Raw genomic sequence first — 13,191 nt, forward strand, 5'->3', positions numbered from 1 at the left:
GCTGCTCTCTTAAGGACTTTTTCCATGTGAGACATGCATAATGCAATAGTGAAGCAAACAATTACTTCAAGGAAAACGATCTCCCCAAATTATGACTTGCATCTACAGTCATGGAGGCTATTAGAATATATTTTTTCAAAAAGCTCTAAGCTGATCCACTGCTTAGGATTTTGAGATTCCCCACTGCTCTGCGATGTTTCCATTCTGTATGCACAGCACAGATTCCTGCCAAGCCTATTCCAGTGAATAAACAATGTCTTCTCTGTCAGAACAGAGAATGAATAGTATCACAAAATTCTCCTCTAATGTACCGCCTCCACTTTCCCGAACCAACCCCTTCAGAAGAGAACAGGCAGGATGAAGACTGGGGAGGAGAACATTCTTCTCCCCCTGCCAATCTGGAACTACATTCTGGCCAGCTCAGGACCAAGTACTGTCAACTCTATATCAACTGCTAAACAGAGAAAGTTGACAAGTTTATTTTCTTTGAAATTGGATGGTAGATTTTTGCATTTCTGTGTGTGAGTGCACACAAATATTTTTCTCGAAGGAAGGAGGCAGTTCATCCACTATAATTTCAGGGCCTGGTGAAAACAGCTTTTAGCTACAGACTGAGCAGCAACAGGGGAACTTCATAAAAATGACACAGCAATTTGTGTTAAAATATTGACAGCTAATTCATGAGTGATGGAGCTGACTAGGAATTCAGCTGCTTCTGTGAAGATCTTTATTCTCGCCAAGCTCATGATTCATAAAGAAAATGCCTGGAGTTACTTCTCTGAAACATACAGTATGATGCTGACAGATTTCTCTTTGGTGTCTCTGTCTCATATTTATTCTCTGTCTCTGTCTCTCTGTCTCATACACACACACACACACACACACACACACACACACACCCCTTCCCCTCCCCCCAAAAGAGGCATCGCGAATATAATGTTCCAAAAAAGGACATCATTCATGAAGCATTTACCACCAGCCAATGAAAGATTTACTTAGTAGGTATTTTCATAAAAGAAGAACACAGATTTCTTTTAAACTCTCCCATATTCGTAAGTCTCAGTTGGTGTAAAATACTGTGATTCAGGTTTTTTCCCCCTTGTGATGTGAATACAACATATACCTTATTTAAACCCCTAAAAGGAATTACTCAACTCTTTCCTCATAAAAGAAGAAATGCTATTTTTACAATTAGACCACACTGCCTTTTGTTTTCATGAATATCTGAGAGACACTGACACGAAGAAAAAAATACAGATTCCCCTTTCTCCCCTTTTTCCCACACATTTTGAGCCCAGCTCAGTGGGCTCCCAGATTCTGACGGCATTCTCCTGGTAACACATTTAGAAGAGACTGCAGGATATCCCAACAGCGCTATTTTCTCCCCTCCGGCTCCCTCTCCTTCTTTCTCTCCTATCACTCTAGGTTTGTACCAGACTAAACAATTAAGCCTTTGTGCACTACCGCTGCAATCTGCAAATTCTAATGATCACTGGTACAATGGTAATATTTACCTTGAAGAAAGGTTTGTCCAAATAAGTATTCAAAATGCTGGCAATGTATTCCCTTTGAGACGTTGTGGTGGTGAATGTTCTCCCTTCCTTCTTGGCCTATAACCAAAGAGAAAAAAAGTTAGGGGAAAGAAAAAAAAAAAAAAGACAGATGGATAGAGACTGTGACAGATACTGGTCCAGTTCACTGTAAAAATGCTGGCACATTTATGCCAAACACTGAACAGAGCAAACTACAAAGTAGAGGAAAAACTACACATAGTAGTGGATGAATAAAAAAATTTCTCCGAAATAGCAGCCAAGTCAATGTCTAATCAAATACACATCAATTTACTTGCTCTTTCCCTATTTTTCCTAGTTTTAGGACAAAGAAATCTATGTGTTATTGTAGTGATACTGAAATCCAAATAACTGTTGTCTGAATTTGAGAATAAAACAAGTGATTTATCTGAGAGGAGTATGCTTCGAGGTAAGGTAAGCTGCGATTTCATTGTGAAAATGTCTTACGAACAACAGTATCGTTGATGCAGCGTGAACAGTGTGGCCCAAATGGCACACCGATCTAATCCTGAGTGGTTCCTTCATCCGTTCCACTGTGGAAATGGGGAAGGTGTGCAGGAATAGAGGAGACCACAGGAATGACTTCAGTTGATCTCCCATCTGTTTTTCTGCTCTGTGTCTGGTGCCCTGCCTTTTCTCCATCCCCCTCTCCTCTCCAATTCTCTTCCCATCCTCTAGTCTACATCTCCTGTACTGAACCTCTCTTGTACATAAGATAACATGAAAAGTACAGTGACGAAGGGAGAAGGGCAGAAGGATGAAATGAATAAATAAATGAATCTACAAGGAGAATATCCTGGATGTTGTCTAAGATTCAGAACCACGCAGTATTTTACAGACTGAGATTTTAATTCCTGATTTACAATATAAAAAACTGAATAGAACACCAGCCTTCTAGATTTGCATCTAGTGATGTTCTTTTATTAGGACCACATATGATCTCTTAGACTGAGTGTTGCTTTCTTCCATAGCAGAATCAGCAGATTATTTATATTATCTTTAGGTACATCAATTGTTTCCCTGACAGTTACCAAGTGAGACATGGCCGCCTTTTGTTTGCCACTGCATTCAGCGACATTATTATTTTCTTTTTAAAAAATAAGTCTAAAAAGATTAGAACAAGACACATAGTCACGGGCAGTCTTTCTCCAACTCGACTCCAAGTCTTTGTCAGTCATGCAAACTAAGAGAGCAGGGCTTCTCTGGGTGAAGGGCTTGACAGACAAGAGCCCTTCTCAAGCCATCTTTCTGTCTTTCATTAGATTTCAAATCAAACCTCCTCCTGAACTCCTGCCATACAGATATATTTAGATGTGGATTCCAAACCTCTCCACTTCCCCATGTTATCACTGTCAATCCCAGAGAACTCTCTTGAATTCGTTAGAGATGTGAGAAAGATTTATTATCTAAAGCAAATTGCTACAGTAAAAAAATAAAATGAAAATAATAAACATTTTTCTTAAAATGCCAAATCTTATTAATATGTATGGGAAATAATGTTTGCACATACTATCTGTATTACTAGACAGGAGTAAAGAGTCTGATTTTAAAACTGAACATATTATTTGACAGCTAATTTAATAACATAAAAGTGGTGCATAATTTTGCATTTTCAGAACATGAATTTCACGAGTTATGTTTTTATTCCAAGGAAACAAGGTAGTCAAGACAGTGTGGTACCGGCATAGGGTAGACATCTAGATCAGTGGAACAGAACTCAGCACCCAAAAATAAACCCATATATCTATGGCCAATTGATTTTTTGACAAAGGTGCCAAGACTATTCAATGGGGAAAGAATAGTCTTTTCAGCAAAAGATTATGGCGCAACTGATAGCCAAAGAATGGAGTTGGATCCTCAGCTCAGACTGTATAAAAAAGTTAACTCAAAAATGAATCAAATGCCTAAATTTAAGAACTAAAACTACAAAACTCTTAGAAGAAGACATAGGGGTAAATCTTCGTAAGTTCAGATTTGGCACTGGTGTTTTAAATGTAATACTTTCAAAAGCACAAGTAACAAAAGAAAAATAGGTAATTTAAGTTTCATCACAATTAAAAACATTTTTATGTTTTAAAGGATACTATCAAGAAGGTGAAAAGACAACCCAAGGAATGAAAAAATATAGGTGTAAATCATATCTGATACAGGACTTTTATCTAGAATATGCAAAGAACTCTTATAACTCAATAATGGAAAGACAACGCAACCAAAAACAGGCAAAAGATTTGAATAGACATTTTGCCAAATAAGCACATGAAAAGATGCCTCATCAAGGAAATGCAAATCAAAACCACAATGAGATATCACTTCATACCCACTAGGATGACTATAATTGACAAGTCTAAGATAGTAGCAAGTGTTGGCGAGGAAGTGGAGAAATCAGAACACTCATACCTGGCTGATGGGGATGTAAAATGGTACAGCCACTTTGAAAACAGCCTCGTTGTTCCTCAAAAAGTGAAACATCGAGTGATTTTACCCAGTAATTCCACTCCTAGGTATATACCAAGAGAAATGAAAACGTTAAGTCCACACAAAACTTGTATGTGGGTGTTCATAGCAGCATTATCCATAATAGCCCCAGAATGGAAACAGTAGCAATGTCCATAAACTGGTGAATGAATAAACACAATATAGTATATCCATATGAAAGAATATTGTTTGACCATAAAATGAAATGAAGTACCGACACATGCTAAGACACAGCCGAACTTTGAAAACATGCTATGTAGAATGTCAGTCACAAAAAAAACCCACATATTATCTGATTCCATTTACATGAAATGTCCAAAATGGGCAAATATATAGGTTGCTTAGGGCTGGGGAATGATCGTCATGCGGATGATAGCTAAGAGTTGTGTGGTTCCTCTTTGAGGTAACTCGAATGTTCTAAAATTGATTGTGGTGATAGCTGCACAGCTCTGTGAATATACTAAAAACCATTAAATTGCACACTTTAAGTAGGATGTGAATTATATCCCAATAAAGGTGTTACCAAAACAATATTCTAAGGAATGTGGACATTACACATTACAATGTCAGTCATTTTCTAGATCAATCTGAAATAAATATGGCAACCCCAAGTATAATTGTAGCTGGAATCACTGGAGTTGCTGTACTGAGGAAGAGTCTCCTGGCTCCACTGAAAACTATCATAGTCTGACTGAGACAACCTGAGTGTAATTCTGCATGGACCAATATTCCTTCAGGTCCTCTCTCATCCTCATGACGATCTCTGAGTGTGGACAGCAGTTAATTACTGCAAACAATGATTGATCCAATCAAATAGCAATCCTATGCTCTCAATGCTGATTTCTTTTCCCACTGAATGGAAGTTTGGACTTCTGAAACCAGGTATCTAATCAAATATGACTGGCCCCCTACCCTGTATACACTAGGTCAGTAGAAGGCCAATCTTAGCACTGCTTCTTCTATACCGATTTCACTGACAGTTCTCATGAGGACTCTTACCAGCTTCTTAGCATGGACGATGTCATTCATAAGAGGCTCCAACAAACAAACTCCAGTAATTCATGATGCTTCTTGCCTACTAACCTGAAGGCTTGTTCTGGCTAAAGCCTCTCAGAGGATCTGAAATAGAATTCTATTTCTGGGCCACTGAGACTATGCACCTGACAGATGGCATGGGCCCAAGCCCCAGCTGCCATTACTGAGGGGAAGTTTAGGGGGAGGAGCATTTCTTCAAAACTATGCCCTACAGTCCCTCCTAAGGAAGTAGTGATGACATTGACAGCAAACCTCCCTGCTATCTGTGTAGATAAATACTGGGATCTGGTAGCACAGACTTCAGAAACATGAATCCAAATTCATGTTTGAGAGGCTAGACATCTACTCAGTAGGAGACTAGACTCAAGGAGCTCAATAAGTAATTCTTAAATTTAAAAGAAATTTAAAGGTGAGCTATAAATCAACATCACTTGATACTTGAACCCTTTCTACAATGTCTGTAACATCCAGTTCATGAGTGCAATGCCAAAAATACTTGGCTAAATGTAGCAGTTAAAAGTACTGAGCGATGAATGAATCACAGTGCCTAAGATATAATAATCACTCAATATTTATTCGCTGATTGAGTAACTTTTAAAAAATCAGAGCAGACTCGAGGATATTGCTACAGTAAAGCCACTCTCAGTTGCAGTCCCTGAAGACAGAGAAAGGAGTAGGATTGCAGGTCGCTCATGATAGACATATTACCATGGCAATATATCATGCGTGCAAATGCCAGCCAAGTAAATACTATCCTTATCCATGCTGTAGTGGAAATAAACCAATAAACGAAACTTAGACCTGCTATTCCAGCCTATGCCAGATTCCCTCCCATAAGGAAAGGCTTCCAGAAGGAATCCCTTTCTACCTCTTGGAAGCACTGCTAGGTTTGAGCTAGCAGTAAGGAAGGCTTAGTGGCTGCAACCTTAGTTGGCGTCCTGGTTCTGATATCCAGGGCTATGCAGAACAAGCCCAGTACTTTCCCTATATGGCAACTTTGAAATACCTGAAGATACGTGTTTAAAGAGGTCCCTCTTCTGCTGCCTTTTAGTGTCCCCTTCTCCATTTCGAAGAGTATAGTTTTGAGTACCACCTACTATGACTCAGAAGAGCACAAAGGCTATATGGAGAAGGGAGCTGAGTCCTGGCCAGGCCTGCTCATGAGAGCGGAGCATGCTGAGAGCCCAATCCAGCTCCAAAGCCCAATCTAGGGACCAAACACAACATCCAATGGACAAGGCAACCTTGATCTGATTTAGCAAATAGTCCTTATCTGGGTTTTGGGGATGGTTGGTAGGGGAATTCTCAGGGCCCAGCTATCATAGGGAGGGCAGAGCTATCAGCAGGGAGCAAAAAGCTGGGCAAGTCAGGAAGGTGGTCCACTACTGTCCTGGAGGTCCAGTCACAGCTACAGAATCTGGCCACGGGGCAGGATCCCTGGGTAAGAGGCACACTTCTCTAGAAGACCTCCTGGCGAGACCGAGATAGACCGTGGTACCCAAAGTAGACACTGAGTCCCAGACACGTAATACACAGGAAGACAAAGAGCTGAAACTTGGAAGGTCAAGGAGTGAGTCTCAGGGCAATACCATTCTCAGCATGGGAAATCAAAATTCAACAAACGCACTCAGACAAGCATTGAGCAAGATGATTATGGGCGAGGCGCAGAGAGAACATGACGAGTGGTATGCCCTGCAGCACTGCGGGTTTAAGGATTAAACATCTTAGTATTTCCTGCTTAGTGAGAACTGAATTCAGATCTGGGGAGGGCGAGACAGTGCATGCAAGAGGACCAAGTGGGGGAGGAAACAGGGAAGGTAGGAGGAGACATGCTGGGGGCTGACACTTTCATTTGCTGGTGTTCTCTTCTAAATGACTAAGCTCGAAGGCAGTTCTCCAGATGAAGTAACACGGCATCTGGGAAGAGGAGCTCGTCCTTGAGTCAGTTCAGATGCTACGCTTTTATTTAGAAAGCCTACGATCACCGAAGCTTTTCTCACCAGCTACACTATACTGTGGGCATCTATGAATCTTTTACTTGATTCACACAAAATCTAAATTTGTTTCATCTACGATGCTGCTAAGCCACATCTCTCTTTACTGCCTTTTTGCAATTTAATTGGTGGTGGTGCTGAGGTGCTCTTGTCATCCCCGTTCCACGTCTGCGTCTTAGATGTGGGTCACTGCATTAAACGTCAAGTTGTTATCAAATTCTGTTTCCTTCACTTGTTATTACACTGGCCACCTCTCCCAGTTTGCGGCCACGCATTTATCGTGTTTTACCCAAATGAGTGCTCATGTTGACTAGAATAGGATTAGGTTCAAATACCAGAAACCTTTTTCCAGGAAGAAAGCGATTTATTAATCAGTTCCCTCTGGATATACTTACCAAACCAGTTATTAATCGAGCTCACTATACACACCCCCTATTTGTCCAAATGTTAAATGTTAGCAATGTGATACCCTCTGGTTAAAAAAAATCAAATATATCTCTAAACAAGTATATGCTATTTATTATTAATCCTTCTGAATTCTATGATGGGTTTCATAAATTGGCAGTATAACAGAGATCAACCTCAAAGCAAAGACATATACTTCCATTAAAATTTCAATACTCAGCCTTTGACAGTAATCGTCCAAGAAAACTACATACTATATATGCATAATAGTACAGCAATGAAAGGAGTAGCTAAGGACAATGTATATGGGCTAAGGTATACTGTGCAGTATTGGAAAACATAACTTATGACACTTCCTTCTCTTGCATTCTTCTTTCCCTCGGGCTGCACTTCTCTTGCTAAGCTCCCCCATGTTTTCTGGCCATTTTTTCTTGCTGGTTCTCCCAGCTGTGTCTCTCATCTTTTCCACCCAGCCCCCCACCCCCCAGCTGCTTTAGCTCACACTTCCAGCCTTCCCGGTATTTACTGTGTTAACAGTTCTAGTCATCACACCATCTGATGTCTCCTGCTTCATTTTTCACACAATCTAACAGCTGAAATCCCTGATGTATGCAAAGCAACAGTCCATTAAGAAAAGAGTTTTCCTTATCGAGAACAAAAAAAAATGGAAAAGGCAGGAAAGGGTAGTTCACAGAGGTGCCAAAGAGAGGCCACTATGTAGATAAGATGAAAGAAAAAAAAGACTTTTTTTAAGCCTCGAAAAGATTATGACACTGGGAAATCTAAAAATCCCCTTCAATGGTGTGGTTTAATGAAAATAATCCCCTTTCCAAGAAGAATATATTCTAGGGAACGGATGATAAAAATCCTTAAACACGTACCCTTATACTATCTACAATATACAGAACCCAGGTAAGCACTGATACAGTTATAATACATATACTAAGTTATTAACAAATGACATTTTCTTAGCAAAGCCTTCTTTTTGTTAGTATGTTACATGGAAAGAGGCTTAAAATGACACCTTCTACTCTAAGGCTTATCTGTAAGCCTGCATCCCAAGTGAACAAGGCTTGGGCATGAATTCCTTGCAGTTTCAATATTAACAGAGAAAAAATCAAAATGACCAAAGCGCTCAACAGGGAAAAAAATCCTTTCTTAATGGCAAAAAAGAGAATAGCTTACAATATGCAAATTTAATGTATTTAAGGAAAACTGTGTGCTTTTCGGATATCTGAACAAAAAGCAAGGTAGCATAAACACTAACATTAAAAAGATTAGCTTCGGGGGCTTCCCTGGTGGCGCAGCGGTTGAGAGTCCGCCTGCCGGTGCGGGGGGCGCGGGTTCGTGCCCCGGTCCGGGAGGATCCCGCATGCTGCGGAGCAGCTGGGCCCGTGAGCCATGGCCGCTGAGTCTGCGCGTCCGGAGCCTGTGCTCCGCAACGGGAGAGGTCACAACAGTGAGAGGCCCGTGTACCGCAAAAAAAAAGAAAAAAAGATTAGCTTCGGAACTTAAATGTTGCTGCAGTGAACGGAAAATAAATTGACTCCTCTAACTACTAGTTTATGAATTGGAAGTAAAAAAAATGTATTTAAAACATCCTTCTTTAGGCAAAGTAAATAAACAGGGAATAATAACCAGGGCAACCAAAGAGGTCATTCGTTCATTTCCTTATTCACCTTTCAATGATATCTCCTTGCTTAAAAAAACCAAAAGGTAAATATTACTCCATTCCCTTTCACTCTGTGTATCTGAAAACCTGTCCTTTGGACTGGGACTTAAGTTGCCATATATTGAGTCTATAGCTTTGGCTTGTTTTTGCCGAAAGACAGATACTTAACTGGGTAGCCACCAGGCCCACCGCCTTTATCACAGAGCCTCAGATCAGCCTTCAGGCATTTCCCCACGAGCGGTAACTACCAGTTTCGGGACCACCCAAGGGGTAGTGAAGTTAGAGGGTTGCGGTACGCGGGCCTCTCACTGTTGTGGCCTCTCCCGTTGCGGAGCACAGGCTCCAGATGCACAGGCTCAGCGGCCATGGCTCACGGGCCCAGCCGCTCCGCGGCATGTGGGATCTTCCGGGACTGGGGCACAAACCTGTGTCCCCTGCATCAGCAGGCGGACTCTCAACCACTGTGCCACAGGGAAGCCCTGACCACTGATCTTTTCCAGAAGAAGTTGTGCAAATGGGTATATATGTGCATGGTGGTGGGCAGACAGGAGGCTGCAAGGAAACTTCCTCTTGCATAGGAAGCAGAGGAAGGAAACTTGAAGTTTGTCCATGTACACTTTCAAGATCCAAAATTCATAGAAAGATACTTACTGTTAGGAGTCCCAGCCACAGAGTAATTCAAGACAGAAAGGGCCCTTCCCTCTGTTCTTAAGGTTCTGAAGAACTGGCTGTGTTGTCTGTGTGGACCTGAGGCAATGGCTCTGGCTGGTGGGGTCAGCGAATGGGTTGCACTTCGGCTCTGGTTATTTTCCCCATTATTGAAAAACTGTTGTCTATAAAGTCTCTGAGTTTCAGAAGGGTGTGTGAGGATGTGGTGCGGTAGGTTGGCATTTTGTAGATGGACCATATGGGACAAAGTAACTTTATGGTGACCCCTTCCTCTCCATACATGTATATATATAGATTATATGTCTATATCCATCTCTTTCTGTCTCTCTACATATACATGTGTGCGCATACAGAGAGAGAATACATATTTAATATGTAAGTAGTGAGAGAATACACACACACACACACACACACACACACACACACTTGACCACTTCAATCTTAGACTTTCAACACTGCCTGCAGACACCACACCAGAACTGTACCATTGACAGGATACCTATGTGGCCATTCTCTTATGATCCAGGGTTAGTTTTATGAGATGCTATCATATGTATGACATATCAATCGTTTATTTGATGGAAAATAACTATTAGATGACCTAAGTTGAGCTTTAGAGAAATTCTGAGCCACCTAGTGAGATGTAATGCTCAGTATCCAGAGAAAGTCAAGGAGAGTCAATGGAATGGAAATAATGCATAAACTAATGTATGGATGCTAGCAAGAGCTTCGAGATAGTCAATGCTCCGCAAATGTCAGCTCTATTATGACCTGTACGCAATAGTATATTCAACAGAACTGAAGGTATCGTGATGGACTCTCATCTACTAAGCTCATCTCTGCGGGGAGGCTACACTTAGATACTGTACTATAGGTGTGTGTGTAAGTTGCCTGTATGTGACCATTTCGTGTCTGTTATAGGTTGAATTGTATCCTCCCCAAATTCATATGTTGAAGTCTTAATCCCCAGTACCTCAGAATGTGACCTTCTTTGGAAACAGGGTCATTACAGATATGATTGGTTGAGATGAAGTCTTACTGCAGTAGGGTGGGCCGCTGATCTAATATGATTGGGTCCTTATAAAAAGGGGAAATTTGAGAGGTGCACACAGGAAGAATGCCCGGGAAGATAGGAGTTAAGCTGCCACAAGCCAAGGATGTACCAACAGCTAGGAGAGAGGTCTTGCAACAGGTCCTGCCCTAGTACCTTCAGAAGGGGAAATGGCCCTGCTGACACCTTGACCGTGGACTTCTAGCTTGTGGCACTTAAATTTCTGATGTTTAAGCTACCCAGTCTGTGGTACTTTATTATGCTATCCTAGGAAATTAATACAGAGCCAGAACATGAAAAAATGGTCGTTTTCTAATATTGCAGTCCTAAGTTAAAGGAATAGAGGTGATATAAAATAGATAATCAACAAGGACCTAGCGTATAGCACAGGGAACTATATTCAGTATTTTATAGTAACCTATAAGGGAAAAGAATCTGAAAAAGAATATATATATATATATATATATACACATATATATGTGTGTGTGTGTATATATATATATATGAAACTGAATCACTTTGCTGTGATTACACTTTGCTGCGTTTACACAATGTTGTAAATCAATTATACTTCAATAAAACATTTTAAAAAATTTAAAAAAAGGAATAGAGATGAGGGCGAGCAAGGTAGCACTCATCACTTTACACATCTCATATCAAGAAAATTTACATATCAATCCAGCTGTTACAATGGAGTTATTTCTTAATTATATGAATTCAAGTAAACATTGAAATAACAGGTTCACATAATTCATAATACAACTTCAAAGAAGGAATTTGTTTTTTTTGTTTTTTGCTGTACGCGGGCCTCACTGCCGTGGCCTCTCCCGGAGCACAGGCTCTGGACGCACAGGCTCAGCGGCCATGGCCCACGGGCCCAGCCGCTCCGCGGCACGTGGGATCCTCCCGGACCGGGGCACGAACCCACGTCCCCTAGCATCGGCAGGCGGACTCTCAACCACTGCGCCACCAGGGAAGCCCAGGAATTTGTATTTTTAAACATTCTTGTCAATAAGACTGAGGGACTAATTACCTAAACATCATAAAGCAGAATTAAAGAGAAAACTTTCAATCATTTATTTAATCTTGAGGAAAGTTTTGAGAGGATTCCCTAAGAATTTGACCAAAATTTCTAGGGAATTTTTTTTTGCTTTATTGGGGCATCTATTTCGATTGAATTATTTATATATTTATATAATTATTTATATATTTATTTTCTTTGCTCCTCTTAGTTAATTCATGTTTTTCCTTGAATTCATCCTTAAAAGTCTGCCCTGCTCTACTGTTTAGCACTTGCGCATATTTCAGAGTTGGATTAATGTAATTTTAGAGTTAAAAGAAACTCCGCAATATTTCAGCTCATTAATTTTAGCAACAAGGAAGCCAATGCCCAGCTGTGATCACACAGCTCGTCAAGGTAGAGGACGGAACAGAACGTGGCCACTTTTCATTACTTCCAGATCTATGGCCCTGGCTTCACCATGTTTCACGGATGCTACCTGTGTGTGCTTCCCTAATCAGATAATCTGGCTTCAGGGTTGGTGCCTTTTATGTTTTTTTTTAATCTCATCCAAAGATTCTCTTGCAACGCCACATCCAGAGCAGGCATACCAAAATGCCTGTTTAAATATGGATTATTGATGATATAGCTAAGTTTCTGTACAAAGATACTAGTAACTGATCTTACATGACTGCTCTTCAGTATCCTGTTATCTTTTAAGAAGTCTCTTCAATTTATTTACTATCTAGAATATATTTTCTTTAACCTGACCATAGAACTAATCGGCATTATATATAACCCAGGTTTCATCTTCTTAGCTGTTTTGATATCCAGGCTAATGGCATTTTAAGTGAGATGTGAAATCTGGGCTTTGTTACTGTGGCCCTTTGTCTGGATGTCTGGTCAAAGAAGTCAGTCCATCTACTTGGTTAAGTAAGGTGGGAAGAGGAAAGAGAAGAAGGAAATAAAAGAAAAGCAGAAATAAAGCAATCTTTAAAGCAAATAAGTTTTAAAGATTCTGAACTCCCTTAGACAAAGACATGATTTCTAATATTACAGTTGGTAAAAATCACCAGACAACAAAGGCTTCAGGAGGTAACATGGCTGTATCGTCACATACAAAATGGAAACAGCTGAGAGCAGTTTCCGTATCAATCTGCCCAAATGGAGATAAGTGGTTTCATCCACAAGCCTAGATAAAAGAAGAAACAAAAACACCCTCCAAATCTAACTGTGAGAGAGAGAAACAAGAAATATAGTAGCAGCTTCCTCACTGCAGAAGTACGTGTTTTTGGTCTGCCATCAACAGGTGTTGCCAT

The 13,191-nt window shown here is 40.5% G+C and overlaps 1 protein-coding gene across 1 annotated transcript in view; it reads right to left on the minus strand.

Moving 5' to 3' along the window:
- Nucleotides 1-13,191, minus strand: part of PAG1 (phosphoprotein membrane anchor with glycosphingolipid microdomains 1) — a 138,282-nt gene that overhangs the window by 55,872 nt on the left and 69,219 nt on the right. Inside the window, exons 3-4 of the mRNA XM_030839178.2 lie at nt 3,969-4,068; nt 1,515-1,610 (exon numbers count right to left, since the gene is read on the minus strand). Of these exons, the coding sequence (XP_030695038.1) occupies nt 1,515-1,610; nt 3,969-4,040 (168 nt within the window). The 5' untranslated portion in view covers nt 4,041-4,068. The remainder of the gene's footprint in view (nt 1-1,514; nt 1,611-3,968; nt 4,069-13,191) is intronic.

Source organism: Globicephala melas, chromosome 17, assembly GCF_963455315.2.
Source record: "Globicephala melas chromosome 17, mGloMel1.2, whole genome shotgun sequence".
Lineage (NCBI taxonomy): Eukaryota > Metazoa > Chordata > Mammalia > Artiodactyla > Delphinidae > Globicephala > Globicephala melas.